This window comes from Pyxicephalus adspersus, chromosome 6, assembly GCF_032062135.1.
Source record: "Pyxicephalus adspersus chromosome 6, UCB_Pads_2.0, whole genome shotgun sequence".
In the NCBI taxonomy this organism is placed as follows: Eukaryota; Metazoa; Chordata; class Amphibia; order Anura; family Pyxicephalidae; genus Pyxicephalus; species Pyxicephalus adspersus.
This window is the reverse complement of record NC_092863.1, coordinates 39538716-39562387: the sequence shown is the minus strand read 5'-3', so window position 1 is coordinate 39562387 and position 23672 is coordinate 39538716. Positions and strand designations below refer to the sequence as shown.

Below are 23672 nucleotides of genomic sequence, written 5' to 3'. Positions count from 1 at the left end.
CTTGTTCAGGCTGATTTTTGTGTTTTTTATTTATTTTATTACTAAAGTTAATTTTTTTTTACATGATTGTGTGTTTCAAACTTTATTATATTCAGGATATCTACTAGACCCTTGTTCGAACATATTTCTGTAAGTTACAGGTCTACAATTTAAAAAAAATAAATTTCATGAAAAACAGTGTACCGCTTTTGGTACAGAAATCCAGACATCAGTGAAACGCCCAGGTGGTTAAATACTACAGTAGCAATATTTAGGTTACTGCAAACATAGCTACAGTATGTCTAAATAATAAACTAATGTTAGCATTGCTGCTACAAATCTTACAATTTCAGTTGATCATGCGTAGAACAATGCAGATCTATTCCAAACCCTCCACATAGAATAAATTAACCTCCAATTAGACCTATGCAATAGGCACTGTGGAGGTGGAGAATCCCTCTTCTAGTAAACCCACCTACTGTGTCTCATTCTCCTGTCATCAGCCTTAAGACATTTCCCCTGACTTACACTTGCTCAGCTGAAATCCTGCCTTGTTTACAGGAGAGGCATCATGTCAGAGCAGAACTCCACAGCTCCTGCAGACAAACACCCCAAACAGAATGCCACTGCCCCTAACAATAACTCTTTGCCCCTTTCTCAGACTGACTCACGTGACAAATGGAGCAAAAAGATGGACTTTCTACTCTCTGTTATTGGATTTGCTGTGGATTTGGGAAATGTGTGGAGGTTCCCTTATATCTGTTATCAGAATGGTGGAGGTGAGTAATTTATTTGGTACTTGATAAAGCATGTAATTCGCAAAGTACTATATTAGACTCCATAGGGTATTATTAAGAATTTTTAGTCTTACTAAAGATATTTTTAATTTTTTATACTATGTATCTATCTAATTATGCATTTCAAAGAACCTAGCATGTAAGGGAAAATATGCACACTTTGGAAACACATGCAAAGCACAGCACTAGTTTTTGCAGGTTTTATAAAAGTATTGCATTGTTTCCATTTGTAAGTATGCAACACGTACATTGGTTATGACACAGCTCACTACATTTGCCCTTTCTAAAATATTAGTATTTGTATTATTATTAAAATATAAATAATATATATATATATATATATATATATATATATATATATATATATATATATATATAGATGTTTTTTTTTCATTTTTTTTAATCCAAAAATTAGTGGAATAACATTGATCATAGTTAAAACAGAAATACAATGTTGTAATAATATTGTGTAGAACAAATGGAACTGTCAAAAAAAAATCCATTGGGACTTTCCCATAACAATATAAAGACGGCTATTTTTCTTTTGAAAAATATATATTTTACACAATATATGTACAAAGATATTTGTGTTGGTGCAATAACATTGATAGTAGTGTGTCATGTATATGTCATGCTCTAAAGTGCTAAAATAAAACTGACTCTTACATGTTTTTTTATGCTATGAACATTTATATTGAACACATTAAAACAATTAAAAATTTGACAGAGATTCTAACAAAGAAAATACCATTTTGGCTATGCTTATACTTTGTAGAATTTTTTTTACCTGTCAAAAGTAAATTGTGATTCATTTGTATACTGTTTATTTTTTATACAAAATGTAGTCAAATGTAGGTAACCTTGCTACTACTTGTTTAATTATTGTAAAAGATTAATCCTAAAAGTATAACAGTCATTCACTTACATGTGCATGGATCATATATAAACTTTCAGTGCAGTTACCCATGATAATCATTTAGAAGAATTCACCTTACTGAGATCAGATAAGTAAAAGTGGAATTCCTATTATTAGCTTATTAAACAAGCCAGTAGCAACAAAAAAACAGTCAAAGAACAACGTGCTAATTCCTAAAGCCCAGCTCCAATAAATAATATGTCTTTACTTCCCCATGAACTGATATTTACAGTTAAAATATTTAGAAAATTGTTGTTAATACAAAAAAAAGTTTATTAAGTAGTTTTATACAGAGTATAGAAAAGTTAAAACTCATCTCAGACTACCTCCAGTGCACTAGGGAGATTTCTCTTCACATTCTAAAGACACAGTAAGTGAGAGGAAAGAGTATCCAAAGTGAAGAAATTTTTTTTACATATCTTTTTGTGTGGTAACTATAATTTACATGTATTCATTTAATCTGATCTTTCCCTGAATACAAAGTAAAAAGCCATCTTCAGTCTTGGAGAATCCAAGACTCTTTGAGGTTATGTAATACAAATGTACAAACAGGAAAATGCCTTCTTGTCTGTAGCAACACTTTGTGGACGCAGTAATCCTTTGACTGCTATTTAGTTTATTTGGTACCACCAACAGTACTAAACAATAGAATGTTTAAAGCTGCTCGTTTCATCCATTAGTTTTACACTTTGTGCCAGTGGATTGGAGTTCAGGGTAGCTACCCAACAATCTATGAGCTGTCCATGGTTCTGTGGTAGCACATACTTTTTTTAGTTTCTGAAACTCTTTAGCTGTAAAATATATGCTGAATGAAATTTCTGTTTTTTAGTTTAGTTTTAGTTTTTTTAATTTAGTGTTTACCATTGCTTTTTTAGCTTAATATATTATTTCCTCTGTGCAGTTTGCCAATTATGGTTTAATTTTACTTACTCATACATTTATAACTTAGAGAATATCCATCCTGCTTATGGCTTAGACCATATGGAGTAAGTGTGAGTATATTCATACAAATAATACAAATCACAAACATTTTCATCTAAGCCATGTATGTATTGAAGGAATAAATTACCCCTGATTTGCATTACAGTGACGTTGGAAACAGGCTTTCATTTACTCACATGATTCTTTTACAGGCATTAATTATCTTATATCTCTGGATGAATGTATTGTAACTTTATTACCATTTCAAATGCATTGTATGTATGCTATTCATTCCCATATACATTTGGCTTAACAGTAAAATTAAAATGTTTTTCACAGTTTACTATAAACTGTATATACAGTAGACTACCCCTAAAACTTCCAATTCCACAGATTTCGTCTTTCTATAGCAACCAGTGTATAACAATAAATTCTCCCCCCTTAAATAATGTCTCTCCTCCAATGGTGTGATCACAAAGATACCTTCACAACATAAACTAATTTTCACAAGATTTCTTGATCGGGGACCTGGAAATATAGGATAACAATTGTCTCCCAGTTTTGCTGCTGCATTGTCATGTGCATCTTTGACTACCAGTGTTCATATACATTTAAAAGGTGAGATGAACTCCATGCGCATACAGGGTAGTTACGTCAATCAAGATGGTAGCAGACTGGATGAGGACCAGGTTAGGATGTTGACACCAGCAATCAAAAAAGTAGGTGTGAGTTTAGTCCTGCTTTAACAATCTTTGAATAGGCTTCCAACTCACCTTAATAGGTCTAGTGCAGCACAATATATTGCAAAGTCAACCACTGTTCAGTGCACACATTTTATACTTTTGGGTGTATTTGTGTCAGGTAAACTACATTTGGGCAAATACTTCCTTTACCTAAATGCAACACAATCATCTTTACTGGCACTTGTTGTGGAGAAAACATATTTTGTTTTCTTGGAATTTTCAATAGGTCCTGTTCTGGGTCCTGGAACCTAGAGACTTTGTATAGCTGTGGGTTGAATAAAGCCCCTTTACCCCTTAAATTCACATTCTACCTGGTTGCCAACCACATTATTTTTTCAGTTCCCATTGGAATTTGTTAATTTGAACTCTGAAAACAAATAGGGATAAAAGTGAATTCATGGATTTATTTGGTTTACTAAAATTTTTTGACCTATTAAAGTAGCCACCGTTCACAGATATAACAGCCAAATACATATATAGCATTATAGAATTTTCTTCCCAACCCTTTGAAGAAGTTCACACAAATGTGTGCACTTTTTATTTCACCCTTCTGTCCAGCTCATCCTAAACCAACTTGATGTGGTCTAGGTTTAGAGATTGTGCTAGTCTTCCTATGAAGTTCTATCATAGGCTAAAGGTATTTTTGCGCCATTAACGTGCTATAGATATAACCTCGGACTAATTAAGCATAGATCAGTGATTATTACATGAACTGAAAAATAATGGTAGTTGTTTTGTTCAGGGTGCAGATCACATTATGCAAGTTGCCTACTCTGGGTCCAGCAAACCTGCCAATCCATCATGCTTCCTCCTCCAGTGTTTGACAGTCTGGGTGATTCCTGACCCAAACAAGCCTTTTACCATTATGACAGCCATTTCCAACATTTCAGCCATACACAATACAGCTTAAAGCAATCACTTTACAGGTGAACATAAGACCTGCTTACTTTAACCACTACTATTCTATATTTCAGGTTGTTGTCCTCTGAAGTGCCTACCAGCCTTTCAGACATATTCCTGACAGTTTACCCCAGTTGTTTTGACATTTTCCTCCAGAATCCTTTTTAGTGCATTTGTTGCACTAGTTGTGCCAGTTTCTTTTTTTTAATGAAGTTGCAAGATATAACAGTAGCCAAGAGCCTGCATATATATATATATATTTTTTTTTAGGCTAATCTGGGCTCTACAGTGTATTGTGGCGTATGCCTGACTATTAAAATCACTTGTTACTGGAAACAGGAAGTTCTTGTCTGGGACAGGAAAGAGTGAGTCTTTGGCAAGAGAGCTAGTTAAATTATCTGAAGTAATTCTTTTGTTGTATGATTGAATGTGTTTGTGCTTTATAAAAGACTTACTACTTCGGGACAAAAAGTGGCCTAAAAAGCTATGAATCTGATCCAATTTCTACATTTCCCATTAAATATAACAAAAGGCTGCCTCGGGTTTATAAAAATTAAGTATACACTATATTGGTTCAACACAGCATGCGCTTGTGAAACAAAAACGTTACAACCAATTGTACATTGGCAACACTACAAAAAACATTTAAAGCTCAAAAAAAAAAAAGCAAACAAACTACACTTTAGTAGGGGATACTGGAACCTCTTCTTTGTTGTTGTATTGGATTTTCCCTCACCTCCTGTCTGGTAAAATGATGTCTTGCCAGGGCAGGAAGCATAGATATAAACCTGAACCTAGGGGTTGTAACCGTTCCCTGTTCCGTACAAAAACTATATAGGTTTTTGGGTATATATGCACTTTAACATTTCATTTCCTTATTTCATTACAATCACAAAGCGACTATATGATAATATAAAGAAAGTAATAGATAATCCTAATGGAGGTATCTCCATGAATATCTCTTACTGTTCCTTATGTAGACTAGGGAACTTACTTGGCCCTTGCAAACAAGGATTGAAAGATCAGCACCCCGGGGCCCACCAACCAGGAATACAGCAAGATAGTTGATTTGTATTTTGTTCTTTTGGCAACTGCTGCAAATTTTGTAAATTTATCAACAATTGTTTATATATTGTTAAAAAAATAAATAAAAAGCTACTGCACTCTATAAATGTTGCAACCCTTCTAAACCTGCTGCTTTATATCATCATCATCATATGCCTTGAACAGACCACAGGGATGCATTCTTTAAGCAGATAGGGAATCCAACAAATGGCCCCATCAGCAATGCAGCCCATTATGTTAGTAAGGGAAGTGTATGATGTGCATCTAAGCTATGTTCTATTATTTCAGCAAAAACATTTATGGAAAGCCTGAAGCATTCTAGATAATCTATACAATACCTGTACAAAAATTAATCTTATTTGATGTATGTGTTTTGAACATATACTGTAATTTTACCATTTTAAGTTTAAGAAACATGCAATTAAATCCTTTAGATTTACCTGTTTCTTTGTAATTCCTTTCCAGAAATGATTATTATTGAAGCTGTAGATCTATCATGACCCATTTTCATTAATCACAATAATTAAAAAGTACAGGACTGCACACTTTAATATAACTTTGTATGCAACCCACTTTGAAAGAATCAATTTATTTTTTTTCCCAATGAGCCTTAGGCACACGTTAAGTATTCCCAGAAGTAAATTCTTGAAGTATGCGAAACTGCAAAGCTATCATCATCATGTATCATAATCTGATCCTTTTAATTACTACTTTGTTATTAATTATGTAAAGTGAGTTATTAAATATTTACACCAGCATTATAGACAAAGGCACAGATTTGTGTTCTCTTTTTACTTTGCACACTAAAATCACTTCAAAGTTTTTTTACTCTAGGGAATTAACCCATTTGTTACCAAAAAGCTTTGATGGTATCCTTAAAATATAGAAGCGATAATTAACATTATTAGTATTAGCATTTTGTGTGCATATATCAAAATATATATTTAGGTCATTTATTTTGCCTAAAATGCATTTTTTAACTATTGTAAGTATTAGGTGTTTGTAGGTTTTAATAGCTGAAAAAAATGCTGACAATTACTTGTTTAGGTGAAACTATAATAGTTTGGGGTTAATTTTACTGGTTTAGGGTATATATTTTTAAGCAGATGCTTTTATACCTATATTTAAAACATTTAATTAGGGTTACATCTATGGCAATGGGAGGATTAACCAATATGAACTTTTAAACCTCATATTGACATCAGAATATATTATATATTTTGTGATTATTCCCAGGGACAGATAAACAAACAAGCTCTATACATTCAAAGCCATTTTGTTCTATTGAGAGGGAAGGAAAAGCGATCAGCCCCCTGCTTGTTCCAAATAAGTCATTCATCAATCCACTAGGCTGGACTGATGTATGACATCAGGGGACTGCTCTATACCTGTCAGATCTTCATCCAAGACAAGAACAACTGTTCATCTCAGCCAACAGTCATCTGACATGTGCATATAGCTTTAGCCTCAATTTAAATGGAGGTCACATGACTAGATGTGAATCAGGAGCAGCATTTCTTGCTAACTATTAAACTACATATTTCAGCTCTACTCTTTCCAATATTTACCCATAAAAAATGTTAACTCCATGTTAGCATAAAGAATTGTTTTTTTTTTAAACATACAACCATAGATTCATGCCCAAGATCATCAGACTTGTATTGTAGGTATGTTTTCAATGGCATTTGATTGTCAGTTAAAGATAGTGTGCATCTGTTTGCAATTAAAATGTCTTTTGAGGTTTGTGTCTATGTTGATTGTTATTATTATTATTTTTAATATTAATAAACAGGATTTATAAAGCGCCAACAAAATATGCAGCACTGGAGGTGGGGGATGTATCACACAATAGGAGGGGAGATATGTAGTGGTAGGAAGTAGTGAGGGTTTTAGAAGACAGAAGAAGATGGTTTGGCATGTTTGAAAATATGGGTTTTGAGTGCTCTTTTAAATGAGAAGAAAGTAGGAGCAAGCCGAATAGGCTGAGAAATTGCAGAGGGTCGGGGCCGCTCTAGAAAAGTCTTAGAGCCACCCATTTGATGAGGTTATGAGTTAGGAAGTGATTAGTAAGTCATTGGAGGAGTGAAGAGTGGCTAGGAGAGTGTATTTTTACCAGGTGAAAAAGGTAAGTGGGACAAGAACTGTGGAGGAATTTCAAGGCAATTTGATTCTAAGGTGAAATGGAAGCCAATGAAGGGAACTACGAAGAGATGCAGCAGAAAGGGATTGGTGGGAGGAATGGATGAGTCTGGCTGCAGCATTCATAATAGATTGTAAAGAAAGTGGGGTTAGTGGAATAGCAGAGATAAAGACCCTGATTTACTAAAGTTCTCCAAGGCTGGAGAGAATACACTTTCATCAGTGAAGCTGGGTGATCCAGCTAACCTGAAATAGATTTCCTAAAAGTCATTAGATATTTGTTAGCAAATGTTTTCAATCCTGGACCAGATCCATCCCAGGTTTGCTGGATCACCCAGCTTCACTGGTGAAAGTGTATTCTCTCCAGCTTAGAGAACTTTAATAAATCAGGGCCAAAGATGTTACAGTAGTTCAGGCGAGAGATAATAGGAGCATGTACAAGGGGTTGGCAGTTCTGGGGACAGGTAGGGGTGAATTTTGGAGATGTTGCGCTGGTGGAAGTGACAGGACCTATATGGGGGGTAAATGATAGGACAGAATCAAAGATGACACTAAGACAACATGCCTGGGGGGAGATCCAACAATGTTATTAAGAGTTAGAAAAATTAGCGTTCATAATAATGTTTTTTAAGCTCTGCTGTGTGACTGCTTTACTTTCTTCTTACCTAATTCACAGTATTTATTATTCCATTTAGGAGCATTCCTGATTCCATACACCATTATGGCTCTTTTTGGAGGTGTCCCACTTTTCTTCATGGAGTTGGCCCTAGGACAGTTTCATAGAACTGGCGCTATCACCATATGGAAACGTATATGCCCTATTTTTAAAGGTAACTTTCCCTTTATTTAAATGTTTTTGTTTATGTTCTAAAAACATTCAGAGCTAGTATAAAAAGAGAAAAAAATTTGCAGGATGGAGCAATCATGATGGGTGCATTTGAGATATTAACCAATGGTGATCATAGTCCAAGTTTACTTGTTAGTTTGCTATAAATCCATCTCAAATGAAGCCTAATATACAGTTTTGTTTTGTTTTTGTGTTGGATGGAGTAGGATGGATTAAAACTGTCTTTTTGTTGCTGTTTATGTCCCATTTGAAACATCTCCCTTCACTTCCAAATGCCCAACATCAAGTGAGAGGAGATCTTTCCAAAATGAAAAGATTTCCCTTCTTAGCTATCACTGGAACACCAGCTCCCATTATAAAATGTCCTCACTTTACCTTCTGCGTTAGTATCAACTAGAACTAGAAAATGGTAGCCTGGTCACATAAAAGAGGTGAATATTTCTAGTGTTATAAAATAAGTCAAGCATACATTATGATAGTCCTAATAGTCAAAAATTGCTTTGCTGCTAATTAAACCCTTTTAAAACTTACTGATAGCTGAGCTCAATAAGTAAACCAGACCCTTAAAAATTAGAACATTTTGAACATCTATGAAAAAAGAAATGCAGAAAGGTTTTGCAGATTATAGGACTTTAGTATCGTAACTGAAGCTGCGTGTTTTTATTTTAATATAATCAAATTAGGGTAACAAGTGACAAATGTAATTACTTTATATGAATAAAAACTTGGATATCCTAATGTTTGGTATTTCTTTTGTCTAGGCATTGGATTTGCTATATGCATTATTGGATTGTATGTGTCTTTTTACTACAACACCATCATTGCCTGGGCTTTATACTATTTTTACTCCTCTTTTTCCACAACCCTTCCATGGACAAGTTGTAACAATCCTTGGAATACAGAAAATTGCACTAACTACTTTGGAAAGAGTAACATCTCTTGGAATAATTTTTCCAGATCCCCAGCTGAAGAGTTTTATACGTAAGTGCATGTAAGTGGATTCAACATAGGTGGTCTGGAGTTCATACCACTACAGTGTTTAGACTCTGAAAGTAATTTACTAAAGGTGTAAATGTTTTACATTCCTTAGTAAAGCTGCACTTAACAATTATTGTTGTGTTTTATTGTGATAATGTGTTCTTGTTCTTACTAATAACTAATATCAGAGAATGAAATAATAGACAGTCTGTCATGTTATCCTTGCAGATTGCTGGTCTAATTTTTTCCTATTTGTTTTGTTGCAGGAGGCATGTATTGGGTATACATGAGGCAGATGGCTTGGACCATGTTGGTGGCTTGCGGTGGCAGCTTCTTATCTGTTTGTTCCTCATCTTTATTATAGTGTACTTTAGTTTGTGGAAAGGAGTGAAAACATCAGGAAAGGTAAAAAATGTCTACATTTACTGCCCATGCAGATGTGTGGCTAGGACAGGGCTGCATGAGCAGAAGACAGCAAAATCAGGAAAAATCTGTGCAATTGAAGAGATAGAATAACTGAATGGTCAATACATAAAAATATTAATTAAGGAGCAAGCCCTAATTTTTTTAATGTCTTTAATGATTTTTTAAATGTCTTTAATGATTGTTTAAATGTCTGTGTGACTACAGAGTATGTGTGGAGGACATAAATAACTCTTTATACATCAGGCTTATGTAATGCAGTTGCAGGAAAATGTAATAGGCAAAATGACTCAATGACCAATTCCTATCAAATACGGCATCAGCTTGTGGGCCCTGGTGCACTCATGTACATGTTGGCATATTAGGTTTAATTTCTAGTACTTTTCTTCTGTTTATGCATTGTTTTTAAAAAAGTGTACATTTTACTTTTCTATGAAATGAAAATAAGATCACTTTTAAATATTCCTGAAATTGTAGGTATAACTTTCAGGATTCTGTACAGTTACTACATTTACAAATTAGATACAAAAGTGGAATTTATCATAGACAAGAAGTAACTGGTCAGCGGAGAACTGAAAAGTTATCTTCATGTTTGTGCCACAGAAATACTGCTATGAAGAGTGTGAACCAAAGAACAATGGTCCTGTAAAAATGTCAATTCTCCAGTCACACCCAGGGCTTTGCATTCCAGGTGGTATGGGTGACAGCAACTCTTCCCTACGTAGTCCTGTTTATACTCCTGATTCGAGGTGCCACACTACCTGGGGCTTGGAGAGGGATCCTATTCTATGTGAGGCCCAACTGGGAGAAGTTGACTGACACTGGAGTAAGTAACAAAATTATGTTTTGCTGTAACAGAATCTATACTTGTGATTAGAGCATTAGGTAAAAGGGTAAAATGCAGTCCACTGCAGCAATATTATAGGATGCAAGTAGTGTTCAATATAAAGGTGGTTAAAGGAACACATAACAGAATAAAAAATAAAGGTATAAATGATAATTCTGTATATACTGCATATATGTAAGGCATATGTTGTCCAAAAAATCTATGGGTATGGTAAAGGAAATATGGAGAGATGAATTGGTGGATAATGGGCAGCTGGATTTTAGTAAACGAACAAATTATAGTTATAGTTATTCAGGTTAAAAACTAAGCCACACATCAATTGGGTTCAGCCAAAAGACAAAATAAAATTAACTAAAGACCTGCATATAGAGAACCCTAAAACTCTTTAGATCATCTTTATAAAGCATTGCAAAATTTTCTCCAAAAATCCTTCATTAACCTTTAATGCAATAGGGTAGGTCATAGATCAAAAACCTTATATCTAATTACTATTTACTTATATTTATTTATATTACTATAGAAAATGTTAGTCCAAACCACTAAATTGCCTGGAACTACCTTTTGTAGAAGGCTAAAATACAGTGTGTAAGTGGGTAGAAAACCAGCTATCAGACCACATCCACACACAGCAGATTTGTGATCAATGGGACAATTTTAGAATGGACTAAGGTTATTAGTAAAGTAAACTAAGGTTCAGTCTTGTGACCATTACTCTTTTAAGCTGTAAACCTCCAATCTGTTTTAAAACCCAAAAAGCATTTGTTAATTTAGTAAAATATTTGTCACAGACTCTGTGAGGCAGAACGGCCCAGTGCTAGACCTCTATGCAGGGACATAGAGTATCTATCACCCCTGTGATCCCCACAGTTCTGGGGGCCCAAGGACAGAGGGCTTTGGTTCAGGAGGCTGCCAGTGTCTCTCTTACTTTTCTTTTCCTCACCTTACTGTATGTGGGAACAACAGCCTGCAGCTGCTGATGTTGGCAGAGACATGGAGCAGCATAAGAAAAAAGGAATGCTTGGCTAGTGGGGGAGTGAGAGTAGAAGCCCCCCTAGTAGTCACTAATGACCCTCCCATGAGCTATGGCACACACATATATCCAAGTTATGCTAGCAGACAACAATCCAAGTTTTGCAGGGGGTCCACTGCCTGCATGAACATTAATACACAATTAAGCAATACTTTATAGTCCAGGATCTACCCAGTTTATAACTGGACAATGAAAATCAACTGATGAAGTTATCCCTCTACTTTTTTCTCCTGTATCCCCCATGTTTGGGGAAATATAGAAAAGCTGATATTCTTACAGATTTAAGAACTGGTTTTAAGTACAAGCAATTTAATCATCAGTATTGTACTAAGCAGATTTGAGTTAACAAAATATGAAAAAACAGGCACATGTAGCAGAAGTAGAAGGCTTTACTCATCTTTACTTGATGACAAATTTCATGGTTTAGAAGAAGTTCCCCTGGGTAAATCGACCACAGAACCTACATATTATTACTTTGTGTTTTTTTAAATACTGATAGGATACATTCAATATACATTTTTATTATGTAGTAAAAAGATATCAGCCTCCAAAATCATGTGAATAAATTCAATACAGTACTGGTAGGTGTATAGGTCTTAAAATGTTTGATAAATTTTCATAGTACATATTTCAACAATTAAAAAGCATTAGGAAAAGTGCTTATCAACATGTTAAAGGTTTTATTTCACACACATAATTTTGACTTAAGATGATCTTTATCCTATGTGCAACCAGTTTGCCATATGTGAAGCATGCATGCTCAAAAATAAAATCAAAATAAACCTGTATCATCATAAAATATCATGGGGAAACTCAAGCCACCACTGTTGTATCCATCATCTACCAATGCACCAGCAGATGGATTAACATCACAGAAATGATCATATTTGCAGTCTGGAGTAGATCACAGATGTGAATAGGCAAACATCACCTTGTTATGTTTCATGTTAAAAAGACACTGGCAGAGCAATCTCTTGGAAATGTAAATGTTTCATTCAATTACACATCTCATTTTCTCCAATATTGTATTAAAGCTGCCTCATCTATTTTTTTCAAAACACTATTCATAATAGACTTCCTGTTTTTAATTACAGACCAGAGACCTTTTCAAAATTTGAAATTAAATTGCTTTTATACCTTTAAATTATAATACTAAATAGCATGATGCCAGGATTAGAGTCTTGGATAATGGGTCTAATTTGCAACAAAGGCTAATGTTCAGCTGAAAATAAATTACCTTAATTTTTAATTGTACAAATTTGACCTATTTTTAAAAAGTGCTGTAGTTTTCCTATCCGCACTTTCAGGTCATTTGACATCTATAATAAAGCATTCAATTTTTTTAATAAATTAGTCCTATGTATAACCAATATACCCAGGGTAAAAGTAAGATTGTGGTGTTGTACTTCTAATACAACTGTAACAGTAGGCATGCAGTAAACAATTATGGGTTACTATCACTGCCTAAACAATAAAATATATAGTACGTAGTCACCAAATAAATATTATGTAACCAAACATGGAAAATAATGGGACTATAAACATTAAGAAGAATTAGCCCATGAAAACTGGAAATATATTGACAATTTATTGTGACAACATTATATTTATATATACATTATATAGTGTCAAGAGGTATCCTTGGGCAGGTTGGTACAAACTTGAATGCAGTGAGAACTCCTTGCTGTTCTTGCATGTAATCCTAGACAGAAAGTTATTGGGATCATAGCTCTGGGGAGGGTAGATAATTTATTCGGATTCACTATAACAAAAGTGTGTTACCTGTTCAGCTTACATTACAGAAAAGCATTTTGTGACCATCATTCCTTCATATTTTATAATCCAGGGATGTATTCCAAGCTCATTGCTAGACTGCACCTTGGGCACCCAACCAATGATTTAATTCCACTGTAAAGAAAAAAAAAATCTTTATTAGAAAATAATTCAGCTCTTATATTTATTTACAGGTCTGGGTGGATGCTGCAGCTCAGATATTCTTCTCTCTAGGGCCCGGATTTGGGGTCCTTCTAGCACTTGCAAGCTATAATCCATTTAACAACAATTGTTACAGGTAAACTTGTTTCAAATCTTAACTGTCATTAGATATATAAATCATGTATTCTCAGCTACCTCTGAAAAAGTGCAAGGTTTAATTCTGTGGTTTAGTAGGAATTATTACCAAATGAAAGTTTCCATCTATGTAATAAAGAGCATACTCTAAATACTTACTGAAAATGCACTAAAAAAGTATACTAATTAGAATCAATATCCTGATGGCTGCATTAGTTTTTTTTCAGGTGAGGGACATTTTCAAGTAAAGATACAACTTGTTGATTAGCCCGTAAAAGCAGAGACCTTTTTTCACTTCCTGTAACTAACAGGAAGTATAAAACAATTGCATCTTCTGTAAATTTCCCATCACTCTACCTTCATGTAATGGAGATAAACATCTTTATATTCCACCCTTATTCGAAACCGTGGTTCTATTCAAAGATACAATGAAGAAGTGAGCATAGCCACCCAATACCCAAAAGTAGTTTACAGAATAGCTCAGGTGAAAATAAACAGTAAAAAAGAAAACAAATGCAGACAATGTAAAAACCAGAAGGTTGCAATATGTGGCATTTATATTTTGGGTTTAGATAACCTTCTCTATGTTTCAATATGCAGTCAGCAGGAGCAACCTGCAAAGAATTTTAGAAACCATACAGGTTCTGTAATTTCTAATTTCATGCTTTTTCAGCTTCATGCAGACAGTACACTAGGCTGTGAGTATTAATTGGCTTTTTAGAAAATCAAGAATGCATTATATATTAGTATACTAAGGTTTAGATACCAGCTGGCCATTTACACAACAAAATCTATCAAGAAGTAAACTCTCATCTCTGAGCAATAGGAAAATAATAATTTGATGCAGGAGTAAGGAAACTTCTGCAGTGCAGGTTTTAAAGGTTTATGTTCGATTTAGACATCTTTTGAGGTTTAGTTGCTATGTCTATTTTGAAACAAAGAAAAAAAAATGCTAAAATAATATGTAATTTACAGCTCTCTATGTCTATTTTGCTTCTTCCAGAGATGCCATTATCACCAGTGTGGTGAACTGTTTGACTAGCTTCCTGTCTGGTTTTGTGATTTTCACCGTATTAGGCTATATGGCAGAAATGCGAGACGTTGAAGTAGAAGATGTTGCAAAAGATAAAGGTGACCAAAACCAATTTTTTCCAATAAAATTGTCTTATATTCAGCATTACTGTAAACACATACTGATAGAGTTAAGATGCATATTTTTGATGAAAAATGTGGAGAAAACTGAAATAAAGAATATTATGTATGATAGCACAACAATCTGTGCATGAAGCAAAATGCTCTCAGTATACCTGGGGTACTTGAAATGAAGAGATTTCAGTATAAAGTAAGAGCTGTCTTAGACTCAGACCCTTCTAAGCATTCCTCAATTCCTCAATCTCACTAAGCTTGTAGGTAACAGTACCACAGTTCTCTGGATCCTGATAACATTACTTCAAAGAGATCTGTTTATACCTGGCATAATTAGGCGTATTTAATTATGTGGGTCGAAAAGTAGTAGCTTTCAGCTTTGTGAGGTCAGTTAATAAAAAGGTGATTTCTGGTTGAAGGCTGTGGGCTGTAGATGCTGCATATCATTCTCTACATTATCCTGGAAAAATATACAGATTGAACAAAGATCAGTGGCCTTGTTTTACTAAGCTGTAGTGATACTAAATTACATTAAATAGCACTAAAATAATGATAAAATAATATAAATATTTAATAAGAGGGGATATTAGCATGCTTTTGGTACATTTTAGGATGTCTAAAGTATTGATTCTAGTAGAATCGGGAATATATCTGATTGGACCAGCCAAGAAACAACTCCTGTTTGGAAATAACCTTTCTATTTCCACAGAATCACATTCACAGTAAAAAGCACACTTTCACTTTCAGATACTTCTACTTTGAGTTTCATCAGCCAATCAAATGTTTCAGGTATTATTGCAGTGGCTGATCAGTTTGGTTAATTATATCACCCCTGATTTCCTGCACTATTACTGTATTGCTGTGTAGTATTATTTAGCTTTGAGTCGGCATGATTGACAATGGATTTACACTGGTATTACATAAAATCTACTCCTGGTCACAGATTAACTGTATGTTTTTACTGTCTAACTGTGGGTAGAAAAGTTAGTAATGTACCCCTTTACCCATTCCCCTGGAGGAAAATCATCTGGTAATACCCTTTTACAGAGAGCTTACTTTCTGAACCCTCTCAACAAATCCCAACATCTGTTTAATAAACCTGATGTGGGGAAGAGACCCTGACCCCCTCAATTTTGAGGTATGGCATGTTGTCTGGTACTGTACAGGAAGGGACAACTACATGCACTCTGTTCGTCTTTCCCCGACCACCAAGACTGCATGCCCAAACAAAAAAATAGCCTTAAGGCATGACTGTGGCAAGACATAGCTAGGTCATCTTGCCTATCAACCAAAACCCCCCCCCCAACAACCAATGCTTCCCCTTCTTTCAAACTTTCCCACCAAAATCCACCCACTAAACATTTCCCGCACAAGACATTCCCACCAAACCCAATTTTTTACCTCTAAATACCCCAATCACCCTTCCTATCTTAATTCCCCCCCCCCCAACTCACCACATTGAACACACAATCGTTGCTTAAATGGCCCGCAGGCCTTTTAATAACACAATTTAGATAAATAACAAATTAAACATATTATATAACAAATAAACGAATATCAAAATATTAATCATAAATATAAATATATATAAAATATATAAACAACCATTACAAACATATAAATAATTTTAACTGAACAATTAAATATGTACTCAAAATATTGCTACAAGTTGTAGGTCCTCTGAGGTCCACCATTTTAACACCATGGACTCTGCACCTTGTAAACAAAATTGCTCCCAGCCGCCCCATAAAACCAGCTCGGGAACCCAAATGACCCTTCCTTGTGCAGAGCCGCCACCAACAATTTATATAATGTTCCCAACCAAACCGGGGACTCCATACCTTAGATGGGTACCCCCCAACATACATATCAACCAAGAATTACACTCCCCCCGAGGACCTCAACTGCCACCAACAACCACATAATACTCCCAAAAATCATCATCAAAACCAGATAAATAAAATAACAAACTAAAAGGGAAGGGAGGGCGGGAAAAACTTCACCCTTCCTGCTGTCTCTTGTGGAAAAGGACTTCACTTCCGATTCCCAACCTTTTTAACTCCTACCGTTCCTCCTATCCCCCCTTTCCCATCCCCTCCCCTTTCTTTATTTCTGCACGTACTACTTCAAATCATTAACCCTCTGCTGTCTCCCCTTCCTGTCTGCACAGTCATGCTGGGCCTTACACTACCTCCTTCCTCGTACGTTCCAGGCCTTCCTTTCCCAAGGATTTTATTGAAACTATTTGTGTATTTTTATATGAAATACCCTTTCTCTACTGTTTTTTTCTTGCATTGCTGCATGTCCCCCATGGCAGTGCTTCACCTATTAACTTTAATGCATTCTCTTTTATACTTTTGTACAGAAACGTGCAGTTTCAATTCCACTGAAATGGAATTTCTCGATTCTGCTAATTCCTACTCCTGGTATGACAGCAAATGGTGTCATGCTATGGTATTAGCAGTCCTAAGCAGGATCAAACTCCAAACTCTTCAAACAACTTTGCTGAATTAAAACCTATGCATAAACCTTTGCTGTTCTTTAGAACTTTATTTTAGAACTTTAAATTTATTTTATGTATATTTTGCTAACCATAATTAAGAAGGATATATAAAAAGAAAATGGCTAATGGTATTTCTTCTTTTTTTTATTCCTAAAGTTGTCTGTGTCACACAAAATCACACAGGATGGCCTTATGGTTCCTTTAGTAACTAATTTAGAATCACAATGAGATATCAATTTATGAGAATAATCAAAAAAATCTTTTTGAGTCTATAATAAATCTTACCAGAAAATCAGGGTATTTATGGCACATTTAGGGCTACCTTAACAGTGATACAAGATATGTCTTATTTAATATAATATAGGTAATGTTGATAATGTTCCATTAGCTACTGTATATTATATATAAATGTGAATTCCTAGACTTTGAAACGTTGGCTTATAATTTTTAACACACGCATATTTTTTTCAAAGGTCCCAGTCTGCTATTTATCACTTACCCAGAGGCCATTGCTAACATGGTTGGCTCAACATTCTTTGCAATTATATTTTTTCTGATGATGATCACGCTTGGTTTGGACAGTACAGTAAGTCAACTCAAATCCTGTCAAAATTTTATTCCTATTTTACAGAAAACAGGCCGGAACTCAAAAAATATAGTTTAATTGCATTTTATACTGACAGAACAAAAGTAAATCTTGAAGGCATATGTTTTTTCATGGGTGCACAATAGATGAGATTGGTAAATGACAAAAATAGTTTCAGCAAAATGAAATAACTCCCTATTAAAAAAATGTTTTAGTAGATCCTTGTATGTGATGCAATGGATGGCAAAAAAAAAAGTTTTTTATTATTAGGCAGTAATGGTGATACCTAGAGTTAAGTCAGCATTTTACCGTTACTGCTTCTGATTTCTTTTTGTATTCAAACAGAGCCCATTGGATTCCAAATCTGTTTACCATATTCCATTCTTTGTCTGTAAAAACAAAATTAAATCAATGCGCATACTCCTAACTTTAAAAATAATATGTAAAAATAACTTTTTTGCATTTGTACATATTTGCATGAATGTACAATTAAATATAAAAAAAGGCTCAAAATGTTTTTAGAATTCTGTTTTAAACCTAGTTGTTATATCATAACTGCTGATATAAGGTATTATTATGGACTTTTATTGCTCGCCTAATATATAAGCTTTATCTTAGTTTGGTGGCCTGGAAGCTGTCATCACTGCCATTATGGATGAATACCCACACATTCTGGGAAAGAGGAGAGAACTTTTTGTCCTAGGATTGGTGACTGTCTGCTTTACTGGTTCACTCAGCACTTTAACACATGTAAGTCTATTTACTGATACAATCACATCTTGCCCTGTACTAAATTGAAAAACACACATTGACAAACAGGGTATTACATTGTTTCTTTTACAGCTGGATGAAGTGCTCATACGGCAGCAGACATTAGGCTGTTGTCCATAAACCATCCTTTTCAATAATTTTTTAATGTAAATAAAAGTAAAATTTGTGTGCTTTGTCCATGCAGGGTAAGGCAACAGGCTAATTTTAAAAAATATCTTTAATATAAGTTGTTGATTTTATTATTTTTATCTTGTATCTCAACAGTATTAAATAAAAAGTGTCTTTGTTTTTCTTACTCTACCTACCCACCAAACCTGTCCCTAAGTTTACCTTGGCCCAGCGTCTCTGGCAGAATAACACTCACATCTTTCTGTCCACTTTTCCCCATCACACATACCCTTGGGGGGATGCAATTATAATGCATGATTGCCTTACATTACTCCAGGACTGAGCACTACAGGTCATTATGGGGGACTTCTCAGTCCAGGAGGAACATTAATCCTCCCCACAAACCCTAACTAGTGGAAGTTCCAAGGATGTCATCAAGGCAGTTAGAAGACTGCAGGTAGAATGCATATGTAGGAAAGAAAACCTGGCAAGCTTTAAGGGGGGAGGAGACAGGTGATGGGCTGAATTAACTTTTTTTTAACTTTTTTACTTTCTATCTCTCCCACTCTACATCTGTTAATTTACTGTGAGTGCATTGCTTCGTGTAAGCTACAAGAAAGTTAGGATGCTAGTAAGTCTCCAGAAATCATTTTATTTGTGCCACCTTTGCCTTCCTCTATCATAAAGAAAATGATTTCTCCCAGTAGAAATCTCTACCTCCAGGCTCTGTCCCAAACCAACATTAGAGCGAAATCCTTTCATTATAGCCATAGCAGGTATGCTTGGGAAAACAAAGCAGCAGGTATCTTAACTGGAGCTTCCTAAAGAATATATCTACCATTCACCAAAAATAAAAAATTATTATCAATATTATATAAAAGGCCCATTAACCAGTAATGGTCAGCTAATGTTCTCTATGTTTACTGGATTTCATTATTCATTTTAAATGATGCTAAATACCTGGATTGTCTTTCATTTTCTATTGTGATAAAATCAATCAGGGAGGAGCATATGTTGTAAAGCTTCTGGAGGAATTTGGGGCTGGCTGTTCTATCATCGCAGTTGTGTTTCTAGAAGCAATTGCTGTATCATGGTTTTATGGTAAGATCTGATGCAATTTGTTATCAGTTTGTCATATACTGGTAGTTGCTATGCATGTTTGTATGCATGCATTTGTATAGTTTTGTGGCATGTTTCCTTGCTAACATTTTGTACAATAGTTTGAACTATTGGAGAAGTAAAACTGTGTGGCCTTGAAGTTTCTCTACCAGTGAAGTTTGCTATATTTCAGATTTACACTTTTTAAATAGAACCGTATTGGTAATTTATAGACCATATATCTACACTAGCGAATACTCTTAAATATAGTCATTCACTCATTCACTTCATATCCAAGTGGATATCTCAGCCAATAAAGTCTGTTTGTACTATTTGATTGAATGGTTCAGAATACAGAAGGTCAGAATGCTTATTTGAGGTGAAATATTTTTTGAAGTCAGTAGAATGAGTTCTTTTTTCATACTAGAATATTAAACCTAATACTAATCTGGTTGCCTTGAACAAATCTTGTTTTTTTCTGTACATGTAAAGCAAAAGGTTATTAAGGTTTATGGATCACAACAGATTAACAAATCGACAGTAGCAGAACTAAGGCTGCATGCACACATGCAATAATTGTTGGAAATGATCTTTCACAGTCCTTTCCAATGACAAAAGACTGAATGATGCATGAATGAGCGTTACATACATTCTGCTCAATGTAGAGGGTAGGGGAGAACGGAGTGTCACCCTGCTGCGCTCTCTTCTCTTCACTTTCATCACGATCAATCTACGTTTGTCGTTTGCTTACGAACGCCAGATTTTTGTCCGATATCATTATCGGACGAGAATTATCTGACATGTGTACACAGCTTAAGTCATGGCTAGTTCTATTTTAAATCTGAATAGTTTTTTCATCTGCCTAATTTGATGTACCATGTTTTACAGTTTATTTTTCTTGACCATTAGAAAAACTGTACAAGGTGTGTTAATATGAGAAAATTAATACACAGTTGTAATGTACAAAACTCTTATGTGATTTGTTTTTTTAACAGGAATACAAAGGTTCTGTAATGATGTGAAATCTATGTTGGGATTTTTTCCGGGTATATATTGGAGAGTTTGCTGGGTAGCAATCAGTCCAGCATTTTTAGCAGTAAGTGAAACGTTTCCTTTTCAAGTTACAGAGTTGAAAAACACAGGAAATATTTTCCTTTTTAATTTTAACTAAAGTGTCCTTGGAAAAATAAACAATACATTTGGCTTCAAAAAGCTGGCATTGCCCCTTTAGCATAGATTATTTCTTGTAGGCCTTATGTATATCTGACTACCAGTCACTGAGAACTTCAAACAATTTATCTATTCAAAATTCCATAATTAGCAATGCTTCCTAAACCTAACAGCTCTTATGACATGTGCTTTGCAGGAAGATGAAGGCCACCAGGGCAGGGGTTCTATTGTAACTTATTTTAATATAACCCCCATGCATGCTGCCTTCCTAAGAATATGAAGATGGAACTGGTATCATAAACACAATTTTTTTCATGTGCCACGTGGTTTTGGAGACACATTGCTTACAAGAACTGACCCAATTTTCTATTATATATATATATAACTGTATTCTCTATCCTATCAGTTTATCATAGTGAGTTCATTCATGGATCAGCCACCTTTGATGCTATTTGATTACCGCTATCCAGAATGGACCATTTCTGTTGGATACCTCATTGGAGCATCATCCTTCATCTGGATTCCTGTTTATATGGTGTACAAACTAGTATGGACTCCAGGGTCACTCAAACAGGTGAAAGTCCTACAATTATTAGTCCTTATTTATTGCCTAAATGTGTGATTTATCCTAACACATTACTGACAGAAATTAGATTAGCAGGAAGCCAAGTATAATTGTATCCTCCCATGACCCAGGTTCCTCAAAGTACCAATATAAAATGTATATTTATTGTATCGTTTTACTTCTTACCAGCATTTTCTCTGTAAACAAACAGAGCTGTAAGAAAATACATTTGTCTAATTTTTGTGAAACTGTCTCCATTCTAGAAAATAAACATTTTTGTAAAAATCACTTGTTTACTTGGTGCTTGGCCCAGCAATGTGCAATGGGGTGAGGAAACAGTGAATAGCCCTGTGTAAGCTCCACAGCTTGCAGAAGAGAGTGGTTAGATAGTGAAGGAAAAGTAAATGGGTGCTTTTAGGGGATGGTGAGCATTAAAAAAGAACCTGCTGTTTTACCCTGTATTGTCAAAACACAGGTTTGCTTCTAGGGTAGGTTATCAGTTTTGTGTTAGGGTGGGTTATATGCACTTTTTTTGGCATTTTGTTGGGGTTAGGGTTAAGTGTTTGTAGTTAATATTAGGTCATAAAAATTAGGAGGAAGTTTAGACTTTGATTTCAAACAAAATACTCTGTGTGAACTAATGAAAGCTAGGAAAAACAATTCTGGCTACTAATATAGAACAGGGTTTATTTATTTTAACCACTCTTCCATGTTAGAAACATTTTGATCTGTATTACACTGGTGATCACTGGAAAAAGTACTGGAGGCCTGAATTGTGGTCCTTTTACATCACCAAATAGCCACTCATAACATAGAGAATATATAATGCCACCAAAGATTGTCAGATACTGCAGCCATATTACAGGAAATGGTCAGATGCTAAGCAGAAGCTTCCTGTTGTAGCCTGGTGTTATGCTTCAAAAGATAGCTGGGAGGGGCAATGTTACCTGAGACTACTAAAGATCACTGACATTAGAAGCTCCCACATCAACTATGGACTGTTGGGATCTGAGAGCTGCACAATTGCCAGTAAAGGCTTTATTTTGGGCGCTAAAGGTCTTTTTCATTGATTTAAAAAAATGTATAGTTTTTAGCTTTTATAGTAAAAATATTTCATATTTCATTTGAAGGTAAAAACAAATTAGTTGCTATGGGCAAGATTATTTTTACTGAATACCTATGCTTTTAACTCTTTCTTTTTCTCTCTCCAGAGGCTTGCAGTATGCATCCGACCTGAAAATGTAGCAAGAGATCAGCAGTCTGATTCCCTGTGCATGACGGCGGCCCCATAGTTCCTATCCTCCTACCCCAGAGGGTGGTGGAATAATATAACAGTGATAGAGAACCATTTCATGGAGCTTTCTATGGGCTCCTCACCTCCTGGGGAGGATTTACTAAGTATGGTACTAATGAGATATAGCTGCTGGAATAAGGAAAAACACTATTGTTTTATATAAATAACATTTAAAGATGATGCATCCTGTTAAAATTGTGACAATAAGCTGTAATATACAGTGTTTGTGCAGCGTATCTGCTTCCATTATGAAGAATGTGAATAGGAGGCATCAGCTATTTTTATTAGTCTGTCAATAATTCTACTATTTTCCTTCTTCAAAGTTTACGTTATCATCTATCACTGTCCACTAATGGACAACTGAGGCCAAAAGTGAACCGGCGCTCTCTTATTTTCCTTAGCCCTTTAGATGCAATTAAACACTTTGTAAATATAATGCCATGTGACTCTCACCTCCTGTCTGTCCTAATGATTGTTATAGATGGTTAGGTATTCAATGTTCTTTCACCTGAAAAAGATGACTAATTTTAGTTTGTAAATAATAAAGGAGAGATGTTATTATCAACTGATACTTAAATGTATCGGCCATTTTTATATCTCTTTTAAGTTTATGAGATCATATATAGTAGAGTACATATGTATTCTCTTCACCGTAATAAGTGAAAGCAGGTTTTTAGAAAGAAACTTTAAAAATTCCTGTGCATAAATGAGGCTGTGAGTTAGCATTTCTATGCAGTTTTACTGCTCTCTTAATCTAGATCTGTGTGACAAATCGC

General features: G+C 34.9%; 1 protein-coding gene and 1 long non-coding RNA gene across 3 annotated transcripts; one reads left to right on the top strand and one right to left on the bottom strand.

Annotated features, from left to right (window-relative positions):
- The first annotated feature begins 550 nt into the window (after positions 1 to 550).
- Positions 551 to 23356, top strand: LOC140333618 (sodium-dependent serotonin transporter-like). The gene is made up of 13 exons (XM_072415402.1): positions 551 to 758; positions 8156 to 8290; positions 9069 to 9288; positions 9552 to 9690; positions 10400 to 10534; positions 13553 to 13656; positions 14659 to 14786; positions 17778 to 17890; positions 18509 to 18640; positions 19771 to 19870; positions 20863 to 20963; positions 21444 to 21611; positions 22814 to 23356. The coding sequence occupies exons 1-13, from the start codon at positions 551 to 553 to the stop codon at positions 22892 to 22894; spliced, it is 1764 nt and encodes a 587-aa protein (XP_072271503.1). The 3' UTR covers positions 22895 to 23356.
- LOC140333619 (uncharacterized) lies at positions 12045 to 23411 on the bottom strand. 2 transcript variants are annotated; one of them, XR_011921396.1, is made up of 4 exons: positions 23350 to 23411; positions 18177 to 18279; positions 13368 to 13493; positions 12045 to 13287 (listed from the first exon to the last, which is right to left on the bottom strand). It is a non-coding gene; the product is annotated as an uncharacterized lncRNA (long non-coding RNA). The 2 variants fall into 2 exon arrangements; XR_011921397.1 differs by having other exon boundaries at positions 18200 to 18279.
- Between the last annotated feature and the right edge of the window lie 261 nt (positions 23412 to 23672).